Below are 27,820 nucleotides of genomic sequence, written 5' to 3' on the forward strand. Positions count from 1 at the left end.
AACAAGGCAATTGTTAAGTGAGTTGTGCCTCATTTTACAACCTTTTTTGCCACAGTCAATTAGTGGATCACTGAAGTTGTTAAGTGAATCCTGCAGTCATTGAGTGAAGCTGACTTTTCTCATTGACTTTGCTTTTTGGAAGCTGGCCAGGAAGGTTACAGCCAGTGGTGGGATTCAAATATGCGAACAACCAGTTCTCTGTGTGGATGCCACTTCCGGAAGTCCACTCTGGGCCTGGGCAACAAAATTAGCTACCGGTTCTGCCGAAGTGGTGCGAACCGGCTGAATCCCACCATTGGTTACAGCTGGTGCTCACATGACCCCCCCCAGGACAGTGCAACTGTCACAAATACACACCTGTTGCCAAGAGCCCGAAGTTTGATCATGTGACCATGGGGATGCTGCAGTAGTTGTAAGTGTGCTTAGATGATTCCATCGTTGAGGTTGCCATTTTTTATCCCCTTTGCCTAGGCCAGGGGACTGCAACCTTGACAACATTTTAAGACTTGTGGACTTCAGAGGTCAAGGTTGCAGACCCCTGGCCTAGGACTTGCTTATTCATTTTTACAATATTTAATTTTTGTGGATTTTTATATTTTTGATTTTTATGTTTGTTGTTTAATTTGATGCTTGCCCCGAGTTTCTTCTTATGAATTGGGCAGCTAAATAAATTTGATTAATAAACAAGCTATCCTAAATAGAGAATTTTCCCAGTAGGCTTATGTTTGTCGACCTGCAGCAAGACATTCATTTTCAGTTTTGGAATTATTGACTGTTCACTGTAATTTACTGATACATTTATATAGTAATTCATAAGGAATACTTCTGTGTGCATTAAGATTACTTTTCCCCACTTGGAGTTGTTGATCTGGGAAGTAGATCAGTATAACTGCAGTTGGGGAAAAAGCAAAACAGCTGCCCTCTTTCTACCAGTAATGTCAGATTGTGCAAGCGTGAGGGCCCTGGGGTCCTCCAGCGGTTGTTGAGTGGCAATTCCTAACGGTATATTGGCCATGCTGGTTGCTGCCAGTGAGATATACAGGAAATCTTTACTGTCCACTCCTGCAAACATGGCGCAGTGCTCTTCAGGCTTCAAATCCTAAAGCAGGGGTCTTCAAACTTGGCCCTTTTATGACTTGTGGACTTCAACTCCCAGAATTCCTCAGCCAGCATGCCTGGCTGAGGAATTCTGGGAGTTGAAGTCCACAAGTCATAAAAAGGCCAAGTTTGAAGACCCGTCCTAGAGGAACAGTTAACATAACATGATATGAAAGTTTGCCATTTAATTATTAAACCACAGGATGGTTGTTGTAGGGAAAACAGGAGGAAGAAGAAGTATTTGTTACCTTGAGCTATTTGAAAAATTATAAGATAGATAGATGATAAATAGAGATAGATAGACAGACAGACAGACAGATAGATAGATGGATGGATGGATGGATGAGAGAGTGGGAGAGAGAGAGAGATAACAGATAAATCAGCAAGGAAAATGGGTTTTGCACCAGTAGAAAATGTACCACTGAATATTATCCGAATTGTTTGTACTACAAAATGATATATGTAAAATATAGAATTAGGAGCTCATGGGATTTTTTTCCCCCCTTCATTTTCCAGATACAACATTCAGTGTCATACCGTTGAGTCTGCAAATGATATTCTGGTCCCATCGTTTGATGAAAAGAGAAAACACTGTGTTTTCCAAGGCGATCTTTTGTTGTTCAGCTGCGCAGGATCTCATCTAAACCATAAAAGGATCTGCCCTTGTAGAGACTATCTTAAAGGACAAGTTGCACTATGTAAAGACTGCCTATAGCAGGAAGTTAAAGTGACTTTTCAAAGTGGCTTGGAGAGAGCCACACTGTGCACTTTGCTACTGCAGACAAAACGGTCGTCAGAGAGTAGAAATCTGTCCTGAGAAAGGGACAGATGAGTGATTTAAATGTTTAGGGGCGGGGAAACAACAACCCTGAACTCTTTTATGTTTTCGTTTTTCGAAGTGAGCTACTTCCAGCCAGAGAAATTTCTTTATTCAAAGACGTGGCAAATCAAGTCCCAACTAAAGCTTGAGATACATTGAGGTTTCTTCCCCAGTGATTCCTCACGATGGACACTTTGTCAGATATCACTGAACAAAATATCAACCTGAAAGGATTGGATAGTGCAGAAACGACTTACCATAGGTATGTTAAATGGTGGTGCTGTTCCCGTCAACAAGGCCAGGCAGCTGCTGAATAGCACCACCAGCTCTTGGTCACTTTCTGGCCTATCCTAGCCTCATTCAATGGACTTTCTCCAGCATCACTGTTTGAGACGGTCATTTAAGGGAATCCTCCAAACTAAGATTGGTGACTGACAGACTGACGGATCCTTTAGGCTCTATCATGGGTTATGATTGTGGCAGTAATCAGAGTCTGAATAGTCACATAAACACCCAATTTTTTTTATTTTTATTTTTAAAAAAACAACACTTGTTTTCAATTCTGTACTCCCTTTCTGACTTGTCCAAAGGTTTTGCTTAGGGTGTTAGTTAGGAATACTATGTAATCATTGGAGATAAAATAGTTTCACTGGAGCAATATTTTTATTTCTTGAATTTGCTGTAAGATAGCAAAACAGTGTATAAAATAATGAAAATAGGAAAAAAAAGACCATGATACATAGCGGAAGAGTGGTCTGTCCTGGTATCTTGTAAGGATTTATAGAGCAATTATGGTCTGCAAATAATGGCCATGAAAAGGGGAGTTTATGTTTTGCAGCCCTTGTTAAAAAGTGGATATGTAGAAATAGGCCGTTTATTTTTTAAAATTGCAATTAATCCAGAATATGGAACTCAAACATTGTTCATAGACAGGATAATAAGCTGTTCGTTTAAAAAAATGCACGGTATTTTTTTTAATGTTTTACTCTTTTTTTAGCACAACTGACACATCTTTAAATGCACTGTTGATGGGTAGGAAAAAAGCATTCAATTGAAAATGAATGTGTTATCTTTTTTTTAATTAGTTTGGGAGCAGGGGGAGAAGGGAGGAGACTCTTGAACCATTTGCAAAATCAAAACTATTATTTCCCTCCTTTGTAAATGTTAGTTAATTGCTATTTCTACTGATAGAACAATATGCCTGCTTTTAATCTTTTGTAATCTATCAACCCCACTACTTGATGCATTATTTTATATCTGAAAGTCATTGCATATCTCTTCACTTGCTGAAGACCACAAAAGAAACATTTTTGAACAAATTGCCAAGTTGAAGTTTTAAAGTTGATTTTTCAAAAAAAAATCAAGTTAAAATAACTTAAAATCTCTGTGAACATAGTATTTACAGAAGCCAGTTATTTATATTAAAGGACATATTGCCAGATCTGAATAAAATCTGAAGAAAAATGATGTTTAAAAAAATGTTTACATTGTATATTCAGAAAACTCATTTTGTAACAAGAAATATATTACCTAAATTGAAACGTGTAGAATTAAAAATTACTAAGGATTGAGCTAACCTCAAAATTAGGATTCACTGAATATTGTAAACGTTACTTTCTTGGTTCTGCAGAATGTAACTCTCGGGATCTAAGCATGTGTGTTTTTTAGGTTATCAAACCTAGATAATTTCTAAGGCCAAGAATTATATGTATGTATATCATGAGTTCATCTGAACCCACAGACTTAGCACTTCTAATTGCTGTAGCAGCAAAAGAATTTGATATTTGTGCTGTAAATACAACTTTGTTAATGTGTTCAAATTAATTTATCCTGCGTAATGGTGGACTGCTTTAAGTCCAGTATTTCTTTTCCAGAAAAGCTAACAATAAAGCACGAATTAAAAAAATCCAGGCAAATTTTGTAGGAAAGAATGGAAATGATCAGAAATCAGATCTGCTTGGAATCTTTCCTTCATTATTATTGTGGATTTTATATTCTGATGCTGAATTGTCAATGTGTGCCTGTGTGTCTGTATTCATAAATTGCTTCCGAGAGTAATATTATATTAACATCCAAACAAACCCTGAAACCTAAAATGGGTTGTTGGTTAGTCCAATCAATAATTATAAACCTTCATTCAGAGGTAGATTTGCTAATGGATAGATAGTCTTGTAGTTCAACATAGATGTATACATTTGCTGAGAGAGAATGGTTAAGAGTTATCAAATGACAGGGTTTTTTGGGGGGGAAAGTAGAATTATTATAGTTCTTATATTTTTGCAGTACTTGTATCTCATTGAGAGTAGGGTCAGACTTTAAATAGATTCAATTCCATTATTTCATAGTTTATTGAAGTTTTTTATGACAGTAAAATGGTGTTGATCCTTGAAGGAAAATTGTATATCAGGCCTTTCTGTTGGAATTATATATTTATTTACTATCCGGATTTGGTGGAATAAAAGCATTTTTCCGTGGGAAAACGTCTATTAAAATGCAGATATCAACAAGTCTAGTTCCATTGAGCACTGCTTTATAAGCTGAATATTAAGGAGTTTGTCCAAGATGTCATTAAAATTACACAGATTTATAGTAGATGAACCTGTTAATTCCTTCTTGTTTCTTAAAATAGAAAATATAGAACCAACTGAAGGAATGTTTGGTGGAAGACAAGCAGAACTACAACAATTTCATCATGCAAATTTAGGGCTAGTTCAATTATTAGAAATAAACATGGGTGAATGAATTGGATATGGATCAAAAAATAAAAAAAGATTAATCCTAAACTATAAATCTTCATTTGTCAAGAACATTGTCTTTATTTTACACATTTGTTTGAACTGATATTTTTTAAAATCTGTGAGATTACCAAAACCTGAGAAAGCATTTGCATAATTTATTTTAAAAATAACATTAAAAGTTTGCCTTTGAAAGGTAAAGAATGAATACACTGTTTAAAAATGCCAATAAAAACCTCATTTATTTCATATATGCAAGTTGATTTGTACATCTATCTATAGCTCTATCTCAAAATATATTTTAAATTGTCTCTTTTGTAATTCATCAATACACCTATAGTTGTGGGTTGCGTTTAATTTTTCCATGGTGGTATCTATTCTGATAACATTAGTGCCTTTATTTTTTTATAAATTGAATTTTCAAATAATGGCTAATTGGAATATGAATAATAGAACTAGACTTAAGGAATAATAGACGTAACAAAAATTACTTATCTGGGTTTCAACGAGGGTTTTCTGGAAGAAGAAAAAAACCCAGTAACGTGAACATGGAAAATCTATTAAGTCACAATCTCTGGTCAGCGTTATTTAGAGGATCATTTACAGCAGGACAACCCAGCCCTGGATAACTCCAAATGATTTCCTCAATGTACCTGGGTGATTGACAGTATAATTCGTAAGTGCCATAAAGTGTTACCAGTTATTAAATCCACTCAGTATTGGGGAAAAGACTGCAGTAGTGCTTACACTATTGAAAATATGTCACATTAGCTATAAAATAGATAACTTTTCCTTCATGTATTTAACAATAGTAAATATTCTGGGTGAATTTCAGAAGACCTGAAACTGAATCATTTCTTTGTAATGTATGATGTTTGCATCCAAATGTTGACTTCAGAAATTTCTGGAACATATGCAACTACATTTAAGCAAAATCACTCATCCACATGTAGATGAGTAGAAAGCTTGTATTATGCTGTTGGTCTGCTCCACCCGGTATAGCTGGAATCATTGGTTCTGGGCAGGCACGTTTGCTAACCTTGCCTGGATTTTGAACTGAAAATTGAGATAGCCATCACGTTTCTTATTGCAGTGCACAGATTTTCTAACACAGAGACAGTAAAACACTTCTCAAAAATTACACTTGGCTCCAAATGTAATTTATGTTGCCAATAGTTACAAACTATTTTGTCATTGCTCGGTTGGAGACCAAGTTTAAAGTCCATGAGTTTCGTGGTATAGTGCTGATGTACTGCACCCTTTCTCAATCATTTAGGACTTGTAAATATTGCAGACCTTGATTTAATAATGGTTGCTAGTACTAATTCATGTTCTTTGTATTTAACCCAGAAACATTAGAAAAGCAAGAGCGATTATCAAACAACAAATTGCAGTTCCATTAACAAAACAATATATTAAGTGAACTGGGCATAAATACGCTACTCAAGAAATGTACAATAGAATATGCTACTGAAATTAAATGCAAACGTACATTAATTGAGGATATAAAGTTAGTTTGTGTATCCAGATAGTAAAGAAAGCAACTTTGATAGGAAAACCAAATTGCCCAGTATTTTCAGTGAAAATACCAATGGATTATTTGCACCTTGAGATAAATGTCCCTCTGTATTCTTTTCAAAACTGACCTTTTGTCATAATTTCTTGTTCTTTGTTTTTACAGTTGGTTCAACTCTGAAATGTAAAACACTTCTAATAATTCATAATATAATATAAAACCATGTGCTACAAAATGTTTCCCTAGAGCTTGTTTCCCACATGGCCCATTAAGGTTCCCACTCATCTGGAGAACGAGGTCATAGACCAGGGCTTTTCAACCAGTGGTACGGGTACCACCTGTGGTACATTGGCACCTGGCAGGTGGTACGCGACTATCCTAGAAAAGTGGCAGCGGGGGAAGGGAATGAGCTGAACCAGTGGCAGCACCGCACAAGCCTGAGCGAGAGACGGCTGGAGCTGCAGGGCTGTCAGGGCTCAGCAGAAGCACCAGGATCAGCACCAGGCTCCAGCTGGAGCTTGGCGCTGATCCTGGCACTTCTGCTGAGCCCAGAAGAAGCATCAATCAGCTGGAATGTTGCAGCATCTCCAGGGTCTTGTGATTTACATTCAGATGCTTGGCAACTGATTCATATGTATGACAGTCACAGTGTCCCAGGGTCATGTGAAGTGACCAAAACCTGCTGCAACCACCCAGCAGGGGGGTGGGGGAATAAAAACCAAACACCCCCACCACCACCCCGCTGCCAATCCTCAACAGAGATGCTCACAACAGTGAAAACCTCGGACAGGAGGAAGAGTGCCACCTGGCGGGCAGGCAGGCATCTTGCTCGGCTGTGGCTTGGGGGGGCACTTTTTTCTGTGCCTTTGTAACTTTGAACAGTCACTAAGCAAACTGTTGTAAGTCAAGGACCACCTGTACTTCATCACTTTTTTCCTTTTTTTTTTTTGGTCATCAAGCTTTTGACACCTTGCTAGGCGACTGGTGGTACTCGGATGTTGCCATATCCTAAAAGTGGTACAATGGGTGAAAAGGTTGAAAAGCCCTGTCATAGACTACAGGGGAAGGGAGAATCTGCTTCTCATAATATGCCTTTTCATTTCAGAACTTTGTTCATGGGATGACACTAGTAGTTCATTCATTCCATCCTCTGTGTGCCTGAGTTCATCTCTGTTACTCTGTTAAAATTCAATTCCCAGCCTCCTGCACAAGAAAAGTCTCATAATTGTTTGTATGATATTTGGACGTGAGTTCTGCTTTGCAAAGACTACAGTGACGATGACAATGACAAGAGGAACACACATCTTGCTTTAAAATGGCTTTATCCCTTTTCAGGTAATAATAATAATTTACTAAATTATTCAGCTCTGGGTGGCTACATCAAAGAAATTACAATAAAATCAATAAAGGTGAACGATAAAAAATGGCAAGCGCAATGAAGTGAGAACTGGGTGAAGCATTTTTGAAGAACCAAGCATTGTGAATCAGTAAATCTGTATAAACTGAAGAGGCGGATCCAGTTTCTATTTCTGCTTGGTTCTTCCATGTAACTATGTACAAATAAGGAATCATAAAAAATTCTCTGGATTCTAGAATTAGCATCCATCACAGCAACTTTGGGTGGAAAAATTATGTATTTCTACTACCTGTGAATAATTTGAGGCACACCATCAGCCTACCTTTGACTATCTTCAAGGTGATAGTTAATATTACCAATAGTTCTTGAAGCTCACGGAAGACCCAATTATCATTTAGAAATGCTTGAAGAGTTTATTTTTAATAGTAAGGCTTAAGCAGATACTTAAAATTGTAGTTAATGTATTTTTAATTGGGCTTTTGTCTATACATTTAGGGGAGAAATTAAGATAGGCAAAGCAATTAAAATATGGATCACTGTATAAAATACAACTGGATGAGGCACACATGCTTCTGACACAGTAAAAATTGCTTTGTTCATTAATTTTAAGTAACATTGACATTCTGCTTCTAATATCTATTCACTGGAGTTTTATCTAATACAGATCATGAATCCCTTTATTTTTAAAGCTGCAGTAGCTGGATGTTCCTACCATTACATTAGGGAGTTTGTGCCAGATGTTGAAAACTTCATCTTATTAACTGTAATTGACTTTAATTTTAATTCTATTCCCACTGCATCACATTCTTGTTCACCAAGAATTCACCTAGGCTTTAAAGGTATTGTGTAATAAATGCACCGTGTAACAACTATCAACAGAAGGTTAGGTTAAATGCAATTTTATGTGCTGGCCTCAAAATAATTAGCCATATCTGTCAATTCACAAATCTCAGAAATGTTTGTGTGTGCTTGTGTGGAGACAGATAATTGTGACATTGCTTTGAAGTGGAAATGCCCACTGAACATAAAAAAGAAAAATCAACCCCCAAACTGCTATTTAATGATATAAATGATATAAATAGCATGTCTTCTTTTATTCACTAACCAATAGGCCATTCCATAAAATGAGACAATTGAAGCGTATGTTCCCTGCAATTATTTTTTTAAAAAAAACTTCTTTCCTAAAGAAACATGTAATTTGGATATTATATAAATGAGGTTACTAAAATTGTAACAACACAATTACATCCAAGGACTTAGTGTATAAAGGGTGGCCTGGTTTGAATGGAAACAATGATTTGGGAATTACATGTTGTATACTTGACTAGTAGAATGTGAAGTGGGCCTTAGAAAAGCTGAGCAACAACAAAGCTAGTGGAGGTGACAGTATTCCAGCTGAGCTATTCAAAATCTTAAAAGATGATGCAGTAAAAGTGCTACACTCAATTTGCCAGCAAATTTGGAAAACTCAACAGTGGCCACAGGATTGGAAAAGATCAGTTTACATTCCAATTCCAAAGAAAGGCAGTGCCAAAGAATGTTCAGACTATCGCACAATTGCACTCATTTCTCATGCTAGTAAAGTTATGCTTAAAATCCTACAAGCTAGACTCCAGCAGTATGTGGATCGAGAACTACCAGAAGTACAGGTAGGATTTCGAAGAGGCAGAGGAACTAGAGATCAAATTGCCAACATACGCTGGATCATGGAGAAAGCTAGAGAGTTCCAGAAAAACATCTACTCACTGGAGAAGAGCCTAATGCTGGGAAAGATTGAGGGCAAGACAAGAAGGGGACGACAGAGAATGAGGTGGCTGGATGGAGTTACTGAAGCAGTAGGCGTGAGCCTAAATGGACTCCAGAAGATGGTAGAGGACAGGAAGGCCTGGAGGAACGTTGTCCATAGGGTCGCGATGAGTCAGACACGACTTCGCAACTAACAACAACTCTTGACTAGATTGCATGAGTTGCTAGTACCATCTATCCAATATTATTTACACTTTCTCAAACTTAATTAAAATTGAGGAGTGCTCTAATAATATTTTGCACAACTGAAAATATTCTTAAAAAAGAAACTAGAGAAGGTAAAGCTCTTCATGTGAATTTAAGAATTCCATTTTCAAAATATACATTCCTGGGTTTTTCTCATGTCTAACTTAAGCAGGTGCAAATTCCTACATCTGCTTATTCTTACTAGTTGCTTGTCTACATAAACGTCTCAATAAATCTAATTGCAGTGGGAGAAACCATCCAAAAACACTGGGTCTCTGCAGGCATAAATTACAATAGCTGTACCTCATTGTGAAGCCTGTGATAGAAATAAGGTAGATAGGCTTGTTGTGTTGTTGTTGTTAGCTGCGAAGTCGTGTCCGACCCATCGTGACCCTATGGACAACATTCCTCCAGGCCTTTCTGTCCTCTACCATCTTCTGGAGTCCATTTAAGCTCACGCCTACTGCTTCAGTGACTCCATCCAGCCACCTCATTCTCTGTCGTCCCCTTCTTCTATTGCCCTCGATCTTTCCCAGCATTAGGCTTTTCTCCAGTGAGTCCTTCCTTCTCATTAGGTGGCCAAAGTATTTGAGTTTTAGCTTCAGGATCTGGCCTTCTAAAGAGCAGTCAGGATTGATCTCCTCTAGGACTGACCGGTTTGATCGCCTTGCAGTCCAAGGGACTCGCAGGAGTCTTCTCCAGCACCATAGTTCAAAGGCCTCAATTCTTTGGCGCTCAGCCTTTCTTATGGTCCAACTTTCACTGCCATACATTGCAACTGGGAAGACCATAGCCTTGACTATACGCACTTTTGTTGACAGGGTGATGTCTCTGCTTTTTAGTGTGCTGTCTAGATTTGTCATGGCTTTCCTCCCCAGGAGCAAGCGTCTTTTAATTTCTTGGCTACAGTCCCCATCTGCAGTGATCTTGGAGCCCAGGAAAATAAAATCTGTCACTACCTCCATTTCTTCCCCATCTATTTGCCAGGAATTGAGAGGGCCAGATGCCATGATCTTGGTTTTCTTAATGTTAAGTTTCAACCCAAGTTTTGCACTCTCCTTCTTCACCCGCAACAAGAGGCTCTTTAGTTCTTCTTCACTTTCTGCCATTAGAGTGGTATCATCTGCGTATCTTAGGTTGTTGATATTTCTTCCGGCAATCTTAATTCCAACTTTTGATTCATCTAGCCCTGCCTTTCTCATGATGTGCTCTGCATATAAGTTAAATAGGCAGGGCGACAGTATACAGCCTTGCCGGACTCCTTTCCCAATTTTGAACCAATCAGTGGTTCCATGTCCAGTTCTCACTGTTGCTTCTTGACCCGCATATAGGTTTCTCAAGAGACAAATAAGATGGTCTGGTACTCCCATCTCTTTAAGAACTTGCCACAGTTTGTTATGATCCACACAATCAAAGGCTTTAGCATAGTCAATGAAGCAGAAGTAGATGTTTTTCTGGAACTCCCTAGCTTTCTCCATGATCCAGCGTATGTTGGCAATTTGATCTCTAGTTCCTCTGCCTCTTCGAAATCCTGCCTGTACTTCTGGTAGTTCTCGATCCACATACTGCTGAAGTCTAGCTTGTAGGATTTTAAGCATGACTTTACTAGCATGAGAAATGAGTGCAATGGTGCGATAGTTTGAACATTCTTTGGCACTGCCTTTCTTTGGAATTGGAATGTAAACTGATCTTTTCCAATCCTGTGGCCACTGTTGAGTTTTCCAAATTTGCTGGCAAATTGAGTGTAGCACTTTTACTGCACTGTCTTTTAAGATTTTGAATAGCTCAGCTGGAATACTGTCACCTCCACTAGCTTTGTTGTTGCTCAGCTTTTCTAAGGCCCACTTCACTTCACATTCTAGGATGTCTGGCTCGAGGTCAGTGACCACCTCATTGTGATTATCAGGGACATTAAGCTCATTGTTGTATAGTTCTTCTGTGTAATTTTGCCACCTCTTCTTAATCTCTTCTGCCTCTGTTAGGTCCCTGCCATTTTGGTCCTTTATCATGCCCATTTTTGCATTAAACGTTCCCTTCATCTCTCCAATTTTCTTGAAAAGATCTCTGGTCCTCCCTAGTCTATTGTTTTCTTCTATTTCTTTGCACTGTTCATTTAAGAAGGCATTCTTATCTCTTCTAGCTATTCTCTGGAATTCTGCATTCAATTGGGCATATCTATGTTTTTCTCCCTTGCCTTTCGCTTCCCTCCTTTCCTTAGCTATTTGCAAAGCTTCCTCAGACAGCCATTTTGCTTTCTTGCATTTCTTTTTCTTTGGGATGGTTTTGGTTGCTACCTGTTGTACAATGTCGCGAACCTCTGTCCATAGTTCTTCAGGCACTCTGTCTATCAGATCTAATTCCTTAAATCTATTTGTCACCTCTACTGTATATTCAACAGGGATATGATTTAATTCATACCTGAGTGGCCTAGTGCTTTTCCCTACTTTCTTCAGTTTAAGCTTAAACTTTGCAAGGAGAAGCTCATGGTCTGAGCCACAGTCAGCTCCTGGTCTTGTTTTTACTGACTGTATAGAGCTTCTCCATCTTTGGCTGCAGAGCATATAGTCAATCTGATTTCTGTGATGACCGTCTGGTGATGTCCATGTGTAGAGCCGTCTCTTGGGTTGTTGGAAAAGAGTGTTTGCTATGACCATCGTATTCTCTTGACAAAATTCTATCAGCCTGTGCCCTGCTTCATTTTGTACTCCAAGGCCAAACTTGCCTGTTATTCCGGTTATCTTTTGGCTTCCTACTTTAGCATTCCAATCCCCCATGATGATAAGGACATCATTTTTTGGTGTTAGTTCTATAAGGTGCTGTAGGGCTTCATAGAACCGGTCAATTTCATCCTCTTCAGCACTGGTGGTTGGGGCATAGACTTGGACTACTGTGATATTGAATGGTTTGCCTTGGATTCGAACTGAGATCATTCTGTCATTTTGAGGATTGTATCCCAGTATTGCTTTTCCTACTCTTTTATTGACTATGAAGGCTACTCCATTTCTTCTGAGGGATTCTTGCCCGCAGTAGTATACCTGGTGGTCATCTGAATTAAATTCACCCATTCCTGTCCATTTTAGTTCGCTGATACCTAAGATGTCGATGTTCAGTCTTGTCATCTCTTGTTTGACCACGTCCAGCTTTCCTTGATTCATGGATCTTACATTCCAGGTTCCTATGGAGAAAAAATCTTTACAGCATCGGACTTTCCTTTCACCACCAGACACATCCACAGCTGAGCGTCCTTTCGGCTTTGGCCCAGTCGCTTCATTCTTTCTGGCGCTACTAGTACTAGCCCTCTGCTCTTCCCCAGTAGCATATTGGACGCCTTCCGACCTGAGGGGCTCATCTTCCAGCGTCATATCGTTTTGCCTTTTGGTACTGTCCATAGGGTTTTCATGGCAAAGATACTGGAGTGGGTTGCCATTTCCTTCTCCAGTGGATCACGTTTTGTCAGAACTCTCGGCTATGACCTGTCCGTCTTGGGTGGCCCTGCACGGCATAGCTCATAGCTTCATTGAATTACGCAAGCCCCTTCGCCACGACAAGGCAGTAATCCATGAAGGGGGTAGATAGGCTACTAGATACTTACTTTCATCATTCTGTTCAGCTAAGAACTGGGTAAATTTTTAGTACATATTTTAAGTTCAAATGAAGCCACTCCAAAAGCACTTTTTCAAAAACAAAAAAAAGTAAGTGCTTGGATTTATTTATAAATTGTGTCCTACTCAATTTTGTTCCAGAAAATTGTTGCCTGGCAAATAATACAGATTTGATCACTAGAAAATTTTAAAAGTGAACATGCACGGCTTTCATTATCACTAGGAAGGCATCTTGTTTTTCAATAAATTGTGCAACTAACTTTGTCTAAGTGTTTTCTTCACCATTTAAAAGTTGCAGGAAAAGTTATTTACCTTGTTAAACAATACACTGGGACCCCATGATGCTAATATTATCATTTAAGTTTATATTTAACAATACATTATCTTTCCTTGATTTTTTTCAAATGGCATCATTGGAGTGTATCAATTGTAACAGACCTAATTCTATTGTGATACACCTTTGCCTGCTCTCTGTGATAGTTGATGAAAGCTTACGGCCCACTTGAGAGGAACGAGATGATACATTTTTGTATTTACATGCAAATAGAATTATATGCTGCTTGCCTATATGGTCCAATTGTTTCCAACTTATCCATACAGATACCGCAATTTGGGATGTCAAAGCTTTTTTAAAAGTAAATGTTTGAAATTTTGTGGCTCTTATAATATTGGAATTTGGACATCTGTTGTCCCTACAGGGGTGCAATGGCTCAACTGTTAAAGATGTTGAGCTTATCAGCTGGAAAGTCTGATTCTGGTTTGAGATCTGAATTATTATTAGCGTGTGATGTTGTTACAGTAGCCGGGAGACCTTAATGCTTTTGCAGAGTAGTAGTATGGCATGCCAAGGTACCAGCCCTGTAACAGGACACACTTGTGTGTATCCCAAGGTGTCCCACAGGAGGGCAAGCTGGCTTTGCACCAAAGAGAAAGACCAGAGGCTCTTCCTGCAGTGTCACCCTCCCTTTCCAGAGCTGCCTCGGAATTGGAAAGGTTCAGAGTCGTCAGGAATCTGACTGTCTGCACACAGACCAGCTCGTCTGCTCACCAAAGTGGTACCTATCTATCTACTTGCACAGAACATGCTTTCAAACTGTTAGATGGACAGAAGCTAAGGCAAGTGACCCAAATGCTGCTGTGTGACAGGGTGAGCTCCCGTTCTTGCCCTAGCTCCTGACAACTTAGCAGTTTGAAACCATGCAAGTGTGAGTAGATAAATAGGTACCACTTCGGAAGGTAACAGGTGAGGAGTGTTTCATGTGCCTTGGCATATATGGCCACATGATCACAGAAATGTCTATGGACAACGGTGGCTCTCTTGGCTGAGACTGAGATGAGCACCGCCCTCTAGAATTGGACATGCCTTGACAGGGGAATGCTTTACCTTTTTGTCCCTTTCATCTGTGAACAATATCATTGAATCTCAGTTAATGATGATTTGTTTTAAATGGCCATGTAGTCATCCATACTAAGTCAAAGGACTAGTAATACTATAACCTATACTATATATAGCCTGCTACCCAATAAGCTTTTGGTGGATAATGACTTGCTTTGTCAAAACACACAAAAATACATTTCATGTAGTAATACATTTGTTAGCTTTTAAGTTGCTAGAGGATTTAACTCAGCAATCGATCCCTCTGGAAAACTTGGTAAATTAATGAGCTGCTAGCTTAACTGCCCCTCTGCAGAAAGTTATTTCTATGACCACACCAAGATACATACTGGTTTTGGATCATGTTCAATGCATTTATTTCAGAAGACTGCATGGAATAAAAAACATTACCACAAGGCTGGACATTTTTTGTCTGAAGTGATGAAGTGTACTGGAGAGATTAGTATTCCTATGGAAACACCTTCAAGCAAGTAATTAAGGAGACTGCATTGCATCCAATTCTTTGAAATGAAATGAAATAAATATTCCATTTATCAATCTTCTATTTGCATTTCCACAAAAATACATCCACAGAAACATAACACATAGAAGCAAGAAACCAGTAAATGACACTAGGGGGTGTTATTAAAGATGTCAACTGCAAGTTTTATGCCCCTCTACAAATCATTATTCCACACCAATATACATACTTCCAATAAACTTTACACTTTTTGCCAGATATAAAATTACTTTGACCTCTTTACAAACGCACCATTTTCAAAATAGTGGAGCCACGAACAGATGTGGATTAAGCAGTAAACTTCAAAACCTAATTTACTTAACCATATGTTAAATTTGTGCTAAAACATTCCACCTATGAAAAACGACAGAGGTAACCTGTCGATGGGAGGTGCTTCTGTACAGGAAGACTTTCAATTTAATGTACTATATACACTGCTTTTTTAAAGGTTAGTTATAGGTCCTTTATAAAACAAGAAACATTTTGTCTATTATACAAGATGGAAAATGCATTCTGTAATCCAGATGTTAAATAACATAAAATGAGTGAGCACGTGAATATCTATAGAAAAGCCTAACTCTTCATGATTAGAGTCTAATTACTGTCAGAATGGAACCATTACTTCCACTTTTATTAGACAACAGGACACCCGTGTTTTTGAGACAGACATACTGCTACATAAGTGCATAATCTAAATCAACACATTAAACCTCAATCCTTTTTTGGCTTTTAACTGTACATGAATACTTTGTGCTTATTTTGATTGTGTAGCTTAATATATATCAAGAGAGAGAGAGAGAAGGTGGGGACAGGGAGAGAGACATATTTTAAATACTTTAATAAAACTATAAATTAAACCATGTCCTAAAATTTGGGAGATTGAGTAGCTGAGAGGGGGTGGATTGCACCTTTTATTGAAACTGGCATCTTGCAGGAAGAAAATACTTAATATTTTTAATACTGAATCAATAAAAATAGCAAGTCTGATCTGTTGGCAATCATGTGTAAACACCCTTGACTTGACGAGACACATTAATGAGGTGCTGTCCTTCATCCACTGTGAATTTTAGGTGTAACAGAACTAAAAGTTCTTTGACAGATTAGTCTCTTTTCCTGGAGAAACTCAAACTCCACTGTATCTATTTGTCTCTAAACAGCCACAGTCAGACGGGGGACTCTTCTTAATTTGGCCCCTTTAAATGGGCAGCTGTTAAATGACTTGAGCGGGCTGATCACTTAAACATGTAGCAAAAAGGATTAGAAGTCTTACTCATTTCTATTGCAGCTTGCTGAATTTGGGGAACATATGCCAAATGCGATTGCAGAGATCTAAGCAGTGCACGTATTTGCCTATTTGTACAGATTGATTTCCCCTTGAATGATGATGCAAAAATAATATGAAAAAACAAAATTCAATCTTGCAAGTAGGATCGGCCCCACTTGCCAGGATGTAGGATGTTTTCAAATCCTGCAAAATGTATTTAGTCCAATAGCTGAGTTGCCTTCATTCAAACATTTCATAATGACGTGTTTGCCGTACACGGGGAACTATATCCACAAGGAGCCTGAAAAGGAAAACAAACCCAGATCGAGGGCAACAGTTATACACTGCAAAGATCCAGCCATAAATATCTGCATGTTTTAAAGCATTTTCCTAATCGGTACTTGTCTACCCCAAAACAGAAAATAAATAAGAGGTCTTTGGTGCTCTCTGAGCTGTTTTGTTTTCATGCAGACATTTCATTATCCAGCTAGGTAACATCATCAGTGATGTTACATTAATGTCATTACCCCTTATCCAACTTGCAACATCATCTATGATGATGTTACCTTGTTGGGTAATGAAACGTCTGCAAGAAAACCAGCCAGCTCAGAGGATCCCACAGTTCGACCCTGAGCTACAAATATTCTTTTTTATTGGTAATAGGACATTTCAATCAATATAGCTTTTTAGTATGAAGATAGCAAAGTCACTGTAATTAAAAATACACGTGCAACACTGAATAAACGGTACACGGGATAGACTCCTTCTTGCCACAATCATGGAGCAACATTCAAATGCAAATGTAAAATAATTTGTTTTTGAAAAAGGTTTCACTTACTTGGCACCATAGGCAAATATTGTAAGTCCAATCAGAACCCCTATACTTCCATCCAGGTACCAGACAGAAGCATTGTGCTTAAAAACCTCTGCACTCAGGAGGATGGAAAAGCCCATAATGCCTCCTACCAGAGAGTTGAAACCTGCAATGAAATAAATTAAGATTAGGCCCTCCTAGCAAGAAATAGCCAATGTCAACGGATGCAAGATTTACACGTCGTTATGCCTGAGCTCAGGATCCCGGTGCCTGCTAGTGGAATTACGACTCCCCAAAGCTTTAAAATGTACCTAGGACTAACCAAAGCCCACTTCAGTGAGTGTTCTTTACAGCTCAGAAACCTAATCCACCATAACATAAATCTTTGTTGTCCCAATTCATACAATGAGATTCCTATTAACCCTTTAATTGCCCTCACCCCTTGCAACTGCTGCCTTAATATGGTCACCCATGCAAGGCTATGGAACTGGAAGACTTGTTTTCAAATAGCCAGCTATATTTTACCAGTTGCACCCCAAAATGAGACAAAACCATTTATTCCATCAGCACTAGAGGTGTGTTCTGGGCCTTTAAGGCAGGGTAGTGTCAAATTCTGTGGACTGCATTTGAATGAACAGCGACCATCTGCTTTCTAGAAGCTGGAAACATAACTTCACTAACTCTGCAGTAGATCCAATCCTTCAGGGACAACATGACAGCTATGCAAATATGGCAGAGGAGGAAAATGAAGCTTGCTGCCAAGGAAAGTCTATTCAGTTTTGTAAAATAAACAAACAGCACATTCATGCTGGCTGTAGATGGGGGTTAGAAAACACACAGCCCCAACAGCAGAAAACTTACAAGGTGTGGCAAGAAGGAAAGGCTAGCAGGGCTGGCTATTTCATCAGTCTTTATTAAATAATTGCTTGCCCCCCACCCTATTGACAGAAAGGCTACTGACAACACAAAGGTTGCTCTTTTATGATTTTTTTTAATCAATTATCTTTCTCCCATCTTTCAATAAAGCCCCATTCCATTCTTATAAGATGCTCCCAATTCACTTCCATCCCACAATCAACTGTTAAATTAGTCATTTCTCACTCACAGCAATTCAGGTTGTTTACGTAACAGGGCAGAGAGCTCTATATGGCCCCAAAGGGAACAAATGGACACACTGAATATACTCTGATTTATTTATTTATTTTTGGGGGGGGAGAGAGAAAGAGCAGAAGGAGGGAAGGTTTTAATTTGTGCTTTTGGATTCTCAAGAGACACCAGAGATTCTCCAATGGTGACATTGCACCCAAGAGCTCCATCAGAGTTCAGAAGGAATTCCATAGCCCACTGAATCTCCCACTGAAGCTGTGAATGCTAGACAGTGATTAATAACAACTGTCAAAAAATAAAACTGCCAGGGAAAATAATGGTCATATTTCAGCTCTGTTCTTCAACTTCTGGCCATAAGATGTCAGCCTGATCACATCTCTCCCGACATCCATAAACCCAGATTAGCCACAATCTGACGTTCATTAACATATTTATTCAATTTAAACATCACCCATCTCACTTCCTAAGTGACTCTGTTATTTGAATGGTTAATTCATTTGAATCTCCCAGGTTTCTCCCCACAATGACATTCACATTCTCATTCTCATTCTCATTCTCATTCTCTCTCTCTCTCTCTCTCTCTCTCTCTCTCTCTCTCTCTCTCTCTCTCTCTCTCTCTCTCTCTCTCTCACACACACACACACACACACACACACACACACACACACACACAAACTTTTGGCCCTCACTCTTACCCTTTGTTTTAAGGCAAGTGATTACAATGAAAATCCTCTAAAATCAACAACATCCCCTCTATTGGCCCCAGCTTTGTTGTTAACATATTCGGAGATGCTCTTCTGCAGCAACAAGCCCAAATAGCTTGTTTACCTCATCAATATTCCCCATTTGTTAATTAGGCTTACTGAATAGCATGGTGGAATTTTAGAAGGCTTCCTGGACCTTTTAAATGCATTTCTCCAGAAACAACCGAAAATGACAATTCTGTTCTATGAAGACAGAATTACCGTAAAACCTAACTGGAACTAGTAGACTGGGAGCACATACATGGGGACTTTATATGCTACTTTCTGAGACCGCCCCCAACACCATCTCAAAATTATACACATGCCATCTATTTACAAACAACACAAAAAATTGAGGCCATCACAGTAATCAATGAATTGAAAGCCACTTTTTTCAACATGTCTGTGTAATCACCAGGAACTGAGCTTGATTTGAAGGAGACTTTAAATTTAAATGAAGAATTTTGTACCCAAAGATTATCCTATTTTTAATGTTTTGTGAGTGAGATCTTCATTTTCCAGAGATTCTATTCTACTCAATCTAATGATGCAAAAGTAGAGAAATCTGGGCTTAGCTATATTTAACTAAAATAGGTTAAACACATAGACAAGCAGACAAATTACACAGTTCACTCCTTAATTTTGTTAATGGGGAAAATAGCAGCAGTGCAATTATCACAAGCCTATAATTAAAGGAAGAAAAGGAACGTTCTCAGCTATTTGCAAAAACCACAAGTCTGTTTCCTCTAAGAAAATAGGGAGATGCTACAATATTAGTAAAGGGTCTAACACGCACGTCAAAAGGGTTTATTTCTAGGTACTAAATTATGTTATTCCATGTAGAACTATGCTTAAAAACAATAAAATATTTGTCCCACTTCTATTCTTCTATATGTTATAAGGCAACTCTTATTAACCAGATCCGTAGGTTTTGTCAATAAGCAAATTAAATTAAATAAAAAAATCACATCAGAAAAGCATTTTCTAATATTATATATTTTGCAGTAATGTCTATGGTTCTACAGCACTTGGGAGAATCAGTTTAAATCAGATAAATGAATGTTTGCTGCTGCCTATGTCCAAATGGCATCCATTTCAGAAACAGGCTTTTTGTGCCATACCTACCACAGATTCTCTAAATTTCAACTCTGTCTCTAACCATCACCTTCCACTCCTAAATTTTGTTAATTGAGTGATAATCAAAGGCTGCTGAAAGCTCTCGCAGGGTTAATCGTAATAAATCCATATTTATTGCAAGAACTTCGTGGGTTGAATCACTCTTTTAATCTATTTACTTCTCTATTTCTGTCTATGATGATTTTTATTTATTTTACATTTGTGTACCACAGGGGTCTTCAAACTTGGCCCTTTTATGACTTGTGGGCTTCAACTCCCAGAATTCCTCAGCCAGCGTGCCTGGCTGAGGAATTCTGGGAGTTGAAGTCCACAAGTCATAAAAGGGCCAAGTTTGAAGACCCCTGGTGTACCACTATGTCCCTCAAAGAGGGACTCTGTTGTAAACTACCTTTGTTTATGAAATCAGAATGCTGATAATAAGTCTAAATAGCCTGGGGTAAGCCAAGACCTTCTAGTCAACCTGTCCAAAATTTATTTAAAAGCATCAGGGCCTCTGGCATTGTCTCTCAAATGCAAAGTCCAGTTTGGAAAATATTCAGACAGGGTGTTTTTAATAGCAATACCATGACTCTAGAACAGTCTCAAAGGAAGAGGAGCTCCTTCACTGGTCAGCTTTTAACATGCCATAAATACTATTCTACACAGTTGGAGTTTTAATTTTACGATGTGGCATGACTCTCTAAATTCTAATGCTAATTCTCAACCATTATTTTGTTTTCTGATCAGCCTTAATTTATATTTCATTATATTTTGCCCCAGATGAGTGGTAGAGTGGGGATAAGATTTATACATTTAATTAAGTAAAAAGACATGCTCTTCTTGTATAATATGCTGGGAATCATCAGGGAGCCAGAATAATAGGAAAAAAATGTATCAATTGAATAGATCTTACTTCCCTAAAGGTGTCAGAAAAGACTTGAATTCATGTCTCAAATTCATTAGCAGGAGAAGCTTCACGGATTTGACAGGGTTAGACCAGATTTACAGCGGAACACCGGAATCCTGGGACTTGCTAAGTCCTTTTATGAACTGTTGGCCGTTCTTGCCTGGACTTGCAAATAGGAAACACTGCTAAAGGGTTACATAAAGTTCCCATTGAGGTGTCCTAACATAAGGTCATCAAAGGTTATGGAGAAGGAGATGGGTTACAAATACTCCAAAATTATCCAGTTGGGCAACTGTCATATAGAGTTGCAAGAGTATTTCCTCCAAGGAAAGGAAGCTCTCTGGAGAGGAATAAGGACTATAGAGTTGGTCAAGGTGTCACAGATTTTTTCATACCCAAGTGAAGGGGAAGGAAGGAAGGGAGATTGAATCAGATTGGAAAGGAGTCTCCCTTCTTTTTTATAATAAAGTTGGAAGGGACCTTGGAGGTCATCTAGTCCAACCCCTTGCTCAGGCAGGAAACCCTATAGCATTTCAGACAAATGGCTGTCCAGTCTCTTCTTAAAAACTTCCAGTGTTGGAGCATTCACAGCTTCTGGAGGCAGGTTGTTCCACTGATTAATTGCTCTGTCAGGAAATTTCTCCTTAATTCTAGGTTGCTTCTCTCCTTGACTAGTTTCCATCCGTTGCTTCTTGTCCTTCTTTGTGGCAGCCCCTGAGATATTGGAACACTGCTATCATGTCACCCCTCACCCTTCTCTTCATTAGACATACCCAATTCCAGCAACTGTTCCTTATATGTTTTAGCCTCCAGTCTCCTAATCATCTTTGTTGCTCTTCTCTATACTCTTTCTAGAGTCTCAACATCTTTTTTACATCGTGGTGACCAAAACTGGATGCAGTATTCCAAGTGTGGCCTTACCAAGACATTGTAAAGTGGCATTAACACTTCACATGATCTTGATTCTATCCCTCTGTTAATGCAGCCTAACACTGTGTTGGCTTTTTTGGCAGCTGCAGCACACTGCTGGCTCATATTTAAGTAATTGTCCACTAGGACTCCGGGATCCCTCTCACAGTTGCTACTATTGAGCAAGGTACCCCCTATACTATACCTGTACAATTGATTTTTCTTGCCTAAAGGTAGAACCTTACTTTTTTCACCACTGAATTTCATTTTGTTAGATAGCGCCCAGTGTTCAAGTCTGTCCAGATCATCCTGTATCTTAAGCCTATCTTCTGGAGTATTGGCTATTCCTGCCAGCTTGGTGTCATCTGCAAATTTGATGAGTTCCCCATCTATCCCCTCGTCCAAATCGTTGATGAAGATGTTGAAGAGCACTGGGCCCAGAACAGAGCCCTGGGGCACCCCACTACACACTTCCTTCCATGTAGATGCAGTTCCATTGAGGACTGCATGCTGAGTACGGCCGGTCAGCCAGCTACGAATCCATCTGGTGGTGGTGATGTCTAATCCACATTTTTCTATCTTATCAAGTAGTAGGTTGTGATCTACTTTATCAAATGCCTTACTGAAGTCTAAGTAAATTATATCCACAGCATTCCTCTGGTCCACTAATTTTGTCACTTGGTCAAAGAATGCAATAAGATTTGTCTGGCATGATCTGTTTTAGACAAGCCCATGTTGGCTTTTAGTAATGACTTTGTTTGTAGGTGTTCGCTGATTCGTTGTTTGGTTATCTTTTCCAGAATCTTCCCAGGTATTGAGGTAAGGCTGATAGGTCTGAAGTTTCCTAGATCTATTGTTTTCCCTTTTTTGAAGATGGGAACTACATCAGCTCTTTTCCAGTCCTCTGGTAGTTCCCCAGTGCTCCAGGATCTTTGAAAAATATAATTCAGTGGTTCTGAGATCACATCTTCCAGTTCCTCGAGAACCTTGGGGTGTAATCCATCTGGTCCTGGTAATTTGAACTCGTCTAGGCTGGACAGGTGCTCACTTACCATTTTCTTGCTTATCTTAACTTGTGTTTCTAATCTGTTTTTTATGGTACTGTTTTTGATAAGTTGGACTGTTTTTTTCCCTTTGTCTAAAGACAAATGCAAAAAATGAGTTAAATAGTTCTACTTTCTCCCTGTTGCTTGTCACCTTCTTGCCACTTTCCCGCACTAATGGACCAATCATTTCCTTAACTTTTTTCTTGTTTTTTACATGTTGAAAGAAGGGTTTTTTGTTATTTTTGACTTTGGTCGCAGGCCTTAGTTCATTTTGAGCCTTAGCTTTACTCACTTCATCTTTGCAGGCATGGGCTATTTGCTGATATTCTGCCTTAGTTATGTGTCCCTCTTTCCACTTTTTATACTTGTCCTTTTTATCTTTCAATTTATCAGAGTTCTTTATGCAGCCATGCTGGTTTCTTTTGAGAGCTGTTATTTTTCTTCTTTGTTGGTATTGTGCTAGACTGGGCTTTTATTATCTCACTTTTCAAAATTTCCCAAGCTTCTTGAGTTGTTTTCCCCTTGAGGATTCTCATCCATGGAATTCTTCCCATGGTCTCTCTAAGTTTATTGAAATTAGCTCTTTTAAAGTCCAAGACTCTAGTTTGGCTGTGTTCTATTGCTTGTGCTTCCAGAATGTTGAATTTCAATACTGCATGATCACTTCCCTCCAAGGTTCCTGTGGCTTCAACACCTTCTATCATTTCATCTCTGTTAGTGAGGATTAGATCCAATATGGCTAATCCCCTAGTTCCCTTTTCTACTTTTTGGGAGACAACATTGTCTACTAGGTTTGTCAGGAATCCTTTTGATCTTCTACTTGGTGCAGAGTTTGTCTCCTAGTTGATGTCAGGGTAATTAAAGTCCCCTATTACTATTGTGATGTGCTTCCTACATACCTTAGTTAGCTGACTAGCAAAAAGTTCACCTATTTCCTCTGTTTGGTTGGTTGGCCTATAGCATACACCTATGGCAATGTCATTTCCCCCCCTTTTATATTCACCTAAATGCATTCAAGATAGTTTTCATCATTATTGTGCTCTATTTCTGTAGAGATGTAGTTATTTCTTATGTATAGAACAACTCCACCTCCTCTTTTATTTGGTCTGTTTCTTTTAAATAATTTAAATATCTCTAGCTGTGTGTTCCATTTGTGGGTTTCATCCCATCATGTTTCTATAATGGCAACAATATCATATCTGCCCTCATTTACCTGAATTTCTAGTTCACCCTGCTTACTGTTCATACTTTGTGCATACTCTAGGATCCCAAGAATCTCAATGAAGATGCCCATTTTTCAGGGTCTGTGGTCCAACAACAGGGATTAAATATTGATGCTCAACTTGGCATGTATGAGGAACTTAAAGCTTCACACTGCTATCTGCCCAAATATCAGTAAATATCTGAATCTCTATACATCAGGATTAGTAACCTAAAAATGTAATTGATCCAACAGCCCTGTGACATAATGGCTGTGCTAACCAAATTAAATTATTTTGAAATTTATTTCTAAACAACTTGCTTGTGTGTAAGATTTGTTATCAGATTACAGCTTGTTTCATGGATTACCTTTCCTATGCCTTGGCTCCTGAAGGATTTTTTCATTTTCATTCGTTCATTTCATTCATCGTAGGATGTATACTGGACCTTTCATGAATATGATTATTCTTGCCCATATTTTGGGGAAATTCTCTTTACGCATTCAGTTAAGCTAGAACCTGGTTAAAGACCATACATTGTAAAAAAAAATAAAAAAAACTACAATATGGACTTGCTTTGTACATGCCTGAGAGATACAGTAAAGTAAGAGTGAACACCTGACCCATCACAAGATCCTTCACAAGACCCTCACTTGACACACCCACACCTGAAGCCCTTATAAACAGAAGAACACTGACACTGACATCCCCTAAACTCCACTGAAGAAGTTACCTAGCCTGGTAATGAAACATTTGGAAACCAACCCACAAGCTCGGAGAATGAACCTTCACCCTCATCCTACACCTGAGCTACAGATACGTGCCACTATTGCAAGAGTGAAATTATCCCTGTTAACCTCAGACATAAATAAATCTTACTGAGTTCAAAGGTCGTTTCTCTCAGATTAGTCATAGGATTCTAACTCAATCTGTCACGCAGAGAAAACACATCTCTTTATTTTTCACAACAGATAAATCAGTTGATGCTTCTTTCAAAATTTTGCACAGCAAAAAAATAATGCCACAGAATTAAAATTCCCAGTGAGAACTATTAGTCATTGTTGCTGGGAAACACAATAAATGATGTTGGCAATGTGGAGAAAATTCCATGATCTTTATAAAATCATAGATGCAATATTATTTTTGAAGGAATGCTCTAGTGTTGCTGTTACTAATTTTATTCATTTATTTATAAATGTTATAGGCCACCTATCTTACCTAAAGTTAATTCAGTTCCAAACCATAAATATAGTTATAATTTGAAGGTAAAGAACCCAGTTTTTAAATTTGTGCTAAGACTTTTTGATTTAAGTCCCGTTTTAAAAGCATTTTAATTTTAAAAGTGAAGCTTAACTTAGCTACTGGCTAAAGATGTGTGTGTGTGTGTGTGTGTGTGTGTGTGTGTGTGTAAGTAAACCACAGATTTCTTACATCCCATCACTGCACACATTAAAATGATTTAAAGCAATACAATCTACAGTATTCCTGAAGTCTGGAAAACAACAAGAAGCAAAAGACAAACAGCAATTCCAGGCAAAATGCAGGTGGAGAATTATTATTGAATCTAATAACATGTGGATGCTTAGATTTTTTTAAAAAAGTCTACATTCTGTCCAAATGTTATGTGTGAAAAGTCATTTAGATTCCTACAGTAAATTTTGATACATTGTTTTCATTTGACTGTAAACATTTTATCTGGCTATTTGGCTTCAAAGTTTATTTTTCCCTGTATTTATTTATTTAGACAAATTGTTAGTGGCTTTAATCATGATCATAATTTCAGAGCAACAAACAACAGAATCAGGTAATCCCTGGACTACTTCTCTGCATGATGTTTGCTTCTGAATTTATTAATTTTTGGGACAGATCAGAGAACAAAAGGCTCAGTGAACTCAAAAAAGTTAACCAAATCTGTTATACATACATTAGCCAAGTCTCCTCTCTGTAATGCAATCCAACCACACATAACCTTTACTTACCTTTACTTCATTAGCCTTTGATGTAATAATATCACGAAAGAGATGCCTGTATGCTAACTTACCATCTGTTAACAATGCTCTGCTTGTAAGCACCTTCCCCAACATAAATTTGATCACTGCTAAAGTAGTACAAAGGATTCCACTTAAAATTGAAACGCTGTATAGAAAGTCATCCTGAAAAAGAAAAGGAAAACGTTCTATGCCATTTTGCCATGCAATTCAAATAATAAACATAAAGATGGAATAGTTCTGAATCAAAGTTCGCTAGTCAAAGTTAACTGATTGATTTTATAACATTCTGACAAACCTGGGTAGGATACAAAGACAAAATAAAAATGGAAAACAATTACCGTAAAAACAATTATCAGCAACTGCCCTAGGTATCCTTAAAATAGTTTGTCTAATCTAAAGCCCAAATGTATAGGGGGGAAAAACCATTTTGGCTTCTTCACAAAATCCCAGCAGAAAAATCCCATTTACACCCAGAGTCACTTGTTAAGTAGGCAGCTTTATAAACTGAATGAATGAATCTGTATCTCCAGAAGCTGCTTATTCCATAGAGTGAGGCCTTCTCTTTGATAGTTGAACCAGATAAGCAATTCTGGTATTGCTCAATAGACCCTGGTGTTTTGAAAGTAATAACAGCCCAGCACTGGGGCCAAAATTATGTCCTCTCCAAAGAGGCATTGATAAAGGTTGTAGTGGGCATGGTAGGTGGCAAAAAGGATTACAATGTGAAATTGGAAAAAACATGTTATTCCAAACACTGGTTTTTTTTAAAAAAAATGGGTAATTTATCCTTCTGAAAAAGGCAATATTTCCAATTAATCAAATTATGAAGTAATATCTTCTTTTGTGATATTTTACGATTCAGAAGTATTATTAGGTGACTTCTAAATTTTTGTTTTTGATGATAATATAGCATTATAAGAATTTTTGTAAAACAGTAGCATTAAGGCCTATCTTAAATTATTAGTTTTGTAATTGATTACAGTACATTTTGCTACTGCCTTTATAGGCATTTTGCTTTTTAATCTTGTTTAGTTTTAAATTTGGGGCTAGCATTCTTTATTAATGACTATTTAGTATTCTACGATTCTTTTCTATGAGCTAACCTTGTGTTTTGCTTATTTTTGGTAAACTTCTAAAAAGAATAAAAATTAATAATCTAGAAATAACTTTTAAGATAAACAATTAGCATTAAGTAGCACGGTCCTATAATTTTTAGCAGTTTCCAGGCAGATTAGGAAACATCTAATCTCCCTGGAAAGCAAGATGCCCCATTTTTTACTGCCTTTCTAGTTGGTGCCATCCATAACCAAGCTACCTAGCTAAAGACTTGGCCTCAGGCATGGGGGCGGGGGAGGAAAGAGATGGTCTTTCAGATGAATATTTTAACAAGAGTACCTCTCTTGCGTCCCTGGAGGAAACAAGAAAATTGATCTTTGTCTCCCGCTCTCTACAGAAATAATTCATATTCAGAGCCAGCAGCTACAGCAAAACGAATCTGAGGTCTTGGAAGCTGTGGAGAGCAGCAGATCCAAGCCTCAAAAAAATGGGAAGAAACAATTGGTTCCTATCACTTTCTTTCCGCCAGCCAGACAACAAGATGTCAGGGCTTTAGCCAGTTTGGAACAGAAGGCTACGGAGAACGCAGAGAGAAGCATTTTGTGCCAGATCTCACACCCCCAACAGCTGTCTAAATTTATCCTTTCCTACTA

The 27,820-nt window shown here is 38.2% G+C and overlaps 2 protein-coding genes across 7 annotated transcripts in view; one reads left to right on the plus strand and one right to left on the minus strand.

The window, feature by feature from the left end:
- The window catches only part of MGAT5 (alpha-1,6-mannosylglycoprotein 6-beta-N-acetylglucosaminyltransferase), a 149,193-nt gene extending 144,291 nt beyond the window's left edge, over nucleotides 1–4,902 (plus strand). For all 6 annotated transcript variants that reach the window (XM_081342046.1, XM_081342043.1, XM_081342044.1 and 3 more), the window contains exon 17: nucleotides 1,615–4,902. In XM_081342046.1, coding sequence (XP_081198172.1) covers nucleotides 1,615–1,813 — 199 coding nt within the window. In that variant the 3' untranslated portion in view covers nucleotides 1,814–4,902. The remainder of the gene's footprint in view (nucleotides 1–1,614) is intronic.
- Nucleotides 4,903–16,519: 11,617 nt separating this feature from the next.
- TMEM163 (transmembrane protein 163) overlaps nucleotides 16,520–27,820 on the minus strand; it is a gene marked incomplete at both ends in the record, with an annotated part of 104,235 nt that continues 92,934 nt past the window's right edge. The window contains 3 exons of the mRNA XM_081342096.1: nucleotides 16,520–16,580; nucleotides 17,118–17,259; nucleotides 26,162–26,273. Coding sequence (XP_081198222.1) covers nucleotides 16,520–16,580; nucleotides 17,118–17,259; nucleotides 26,162–26,273 — 315 coding nt within the window. The remainder of the gene's footprint in view (nucleotides 16,581–17,117; nucleotides 17,260–26,161; nucleotides 26,274–27,820) is intronic.

Source organism: Vipera berus (assembly GCF_964194415.1).
Source record: "Vipera berus genome assembly, chromosome: 1".
Classification (NCBI taxonomy): Eukaryota; Metazoa; Chordata; class Lepidosauria; order Squamata; family Viperidae; genus Vipera; species Vipera berus.